The 2,022-nt window shown below is 34.3% G+C and overlaps 1 protein-coding gene across 1 annotated transcript; it reads right to left on the reverse strand.

The window, feature by feature from the left end:
• Positions 1-78: 78 nt before the first annotated feature.
• On the reverse strand, positions 79-1,471 carry LOC117110071 (GTPase-activating Rap/Ran-GAP domain-like protein 3). The gene is made up of 4 exons (XM_033252652.1): positions 1,385-1,471; positions 856-936; positions 469-587; positions 79-212 (listed from the first exon to the last, which is right to left on the reverse strand). The coding sequence occupies exons 1-4, from the start codon at positions 1,425-1,427 to the stop codon at positions 105-107; spliced, it is 351 nt and encodes a 116-aa protein (XP_033108543.1). The 5' UTR covers positions 1,428-1,471; the 3' UTR covers positions 79-104.
• Between the last annotated feature and the right edge of the window lie 551 nt (positions 1,472-2,022).

Genomic DNA, 2,022 nt, shown 5'->3' on the forward strand with positions numbered 1-2,022 from the left:
CTATATTTTAAAAATTATTATTTTCAAAAGTTTAGTCCAGCCGTCTATAATCCAAATTCAACTTACAATATACAGCGATATGAACAAAGACACAACTTCGTTAATCAAATCTTACCTGCCGTTGGTGGCAATACAGGACTCGCCAATGGTGTGTTGTTATTTTCCCTCGCATTCATATTGACACCTTCAACAGATGTAAAGTACATATCACACTAATGGAAAGAAAAATACGATCGTTAGTAGTACATTTTATAGCTATTTATAGCTATAACATTTTTTTCCTTTCACATCTAACAACTTAGGAAGTGGAATATATTGTAAGTCGTGAAACAAATTCTAGATTAGAAGCATCTGAACCGCTATGATACAGCTTCACTTAGATTAAATTATATTCAGAGTTGGAGGCCGAACAAGTAGGCATACTTCAATGCACATACATGTAAAATATCAAACGGAATTGGCCTATACCTTGCTTGATATCAACTTTAAACGTGGTGCTGTCATAGTGTGAACGAGGTTCCCGTTGACGAGAAGTCGGATTTCAATTGAGTCTGGTGTGAACGCAAGTATATACGGGAATGCACAAACTGGTGACAAATGAAATATACAACAAATGTGATACATAATTTTTACTTATGACAATGATGAAGTAGTGGTTCTGATTTATCAATATAGGACTTATTCAATTAATGATGTATGTATCTGCCACCCTGACTCACACAAAATTTAGTATTAGTAATTCAAATAAAGTATATTGCTGATATAATTGACAATCGTTTAACAATGAAGATGATAGTCATGATGTTGCTATTACAGTAAAATGCCAATAAAGAAGTCATGTTTGCTGCCACCTACCGACTGACTGTGGTGCCGAATTCCAGTAGATGTCAAACTCTGACGAAGATTCGCCAGTCAATAACTTGAACTGGGATACATCTAAAATATAATTTCATCAAGTTTGGTTGAATATTTTAAAAGTTACTTACATTTTTGTGTTACATGTGAAACTGAAAACCTAATTTTTCCACGGAGTGCGGGGGCGTGAATTCAATCGATTACCGTAAATCATATTCTTTACTCTAGTAAGGCCTATATTAGACTTTTAATTGGCTTTTACAATTATGATACAGCGAACTCATAACAATTTTCACAGGATATTAAGCTATCAGTCGAAATTCTTTAAACTGCGTGCTTAATTTTAGTTATGATTACGGAATAGAGTATAACGTACTGGCCAATTAGCTGCTTTCGGACGTGTAACTATTTTTCTAGGCTATACCATAATGTCATGCTAATTATCAAAATCAATAATACAGTACCTATGCAACTTATATAACAGGCATATATAACTCATAGAATAAAACATGGAGTCGTTCACACTTACGATTATAAGTGAGTAATAACTCGGGCTCATCATCTTCATACATGTCGACTGCTGACACCAGATCGACCTATTGATAAGGCCAAAATATTAATAACAATAACTGTACCAGTAATAATACCACTATATTTAACGATGTTAACTATAACTATTATAAGAATACCAACAACTGTTAAAAACAAACACAAACAACAGCACCCAACACCCACCATCCAACAACCGTCATATTTCACCAACTACAAACCACCAACAACCCAATAACTAACAACCAACAACCAATCAAACACCACCGAAACCCAATCAAACACAACCACCACCAACAACAACCAGCAGTGACGGTTTCAGAGATGTCCGAAAGGGGGAGGAAAAATGACCTCTGAGGCGTTTTGGACAATCAATAATTTCTTTTTCTTTCTTTTCCCCCCTTTTTTTTAACCTTAAAATAAAAAAAAAAGGGGGGGGGGGGAAAGCTAAATCCACCCCTGCAGCTCCAACAAAAACAACAACAAACAAAAACACTGACATTAAATAATAGAGTGAAGTTTTATATAATCTTCAAAGGATACATACATTGGTATACAATTACTATTTCTCAAATCCTTAATAGGCCTATAATTATGATATGAATTATTAATGAATAT

Source organism: Anneissia japonica, unplaced genomic scaffold, assembly GCF_011630105.1.
Source record: "Anneissia japonica isolate Jap-2015-1 unplaced genomic scaffold, ASM1163010v1 scaffold163035_len2022_cov198, whole genome shotgun sequence".
Lineage (NCBI taxonomy): Eukaryota > Metazoa > Echinodermata > Crinoidea > Comatulida > Comatulidae > Anneissia > Anneissia japonica.

Bases quoted from the DNA above. Each gene is read 5' to 3' on its own strand.
- LOC117110071 (XM_033252652.1), bottom strand. From the start codon at position 1,427: ATGTATGAAGATGATGAGCCCGAGTTATTACTCACTTATAATC. The intron at 588-855 runs GTAGGTGGCAGC...ATTTGTCACCAG, and splicing joins TTCGGCACCACAGTCAGTCG to TTTGTGCATTCCCGTATATA. The intron at 213-468 runs GTATAGGCCAAT...TCTTTCCATTAG, and splicing joins TAAAGTTGATATCAAGCAAG to TGTGATATGTACTTTACATC.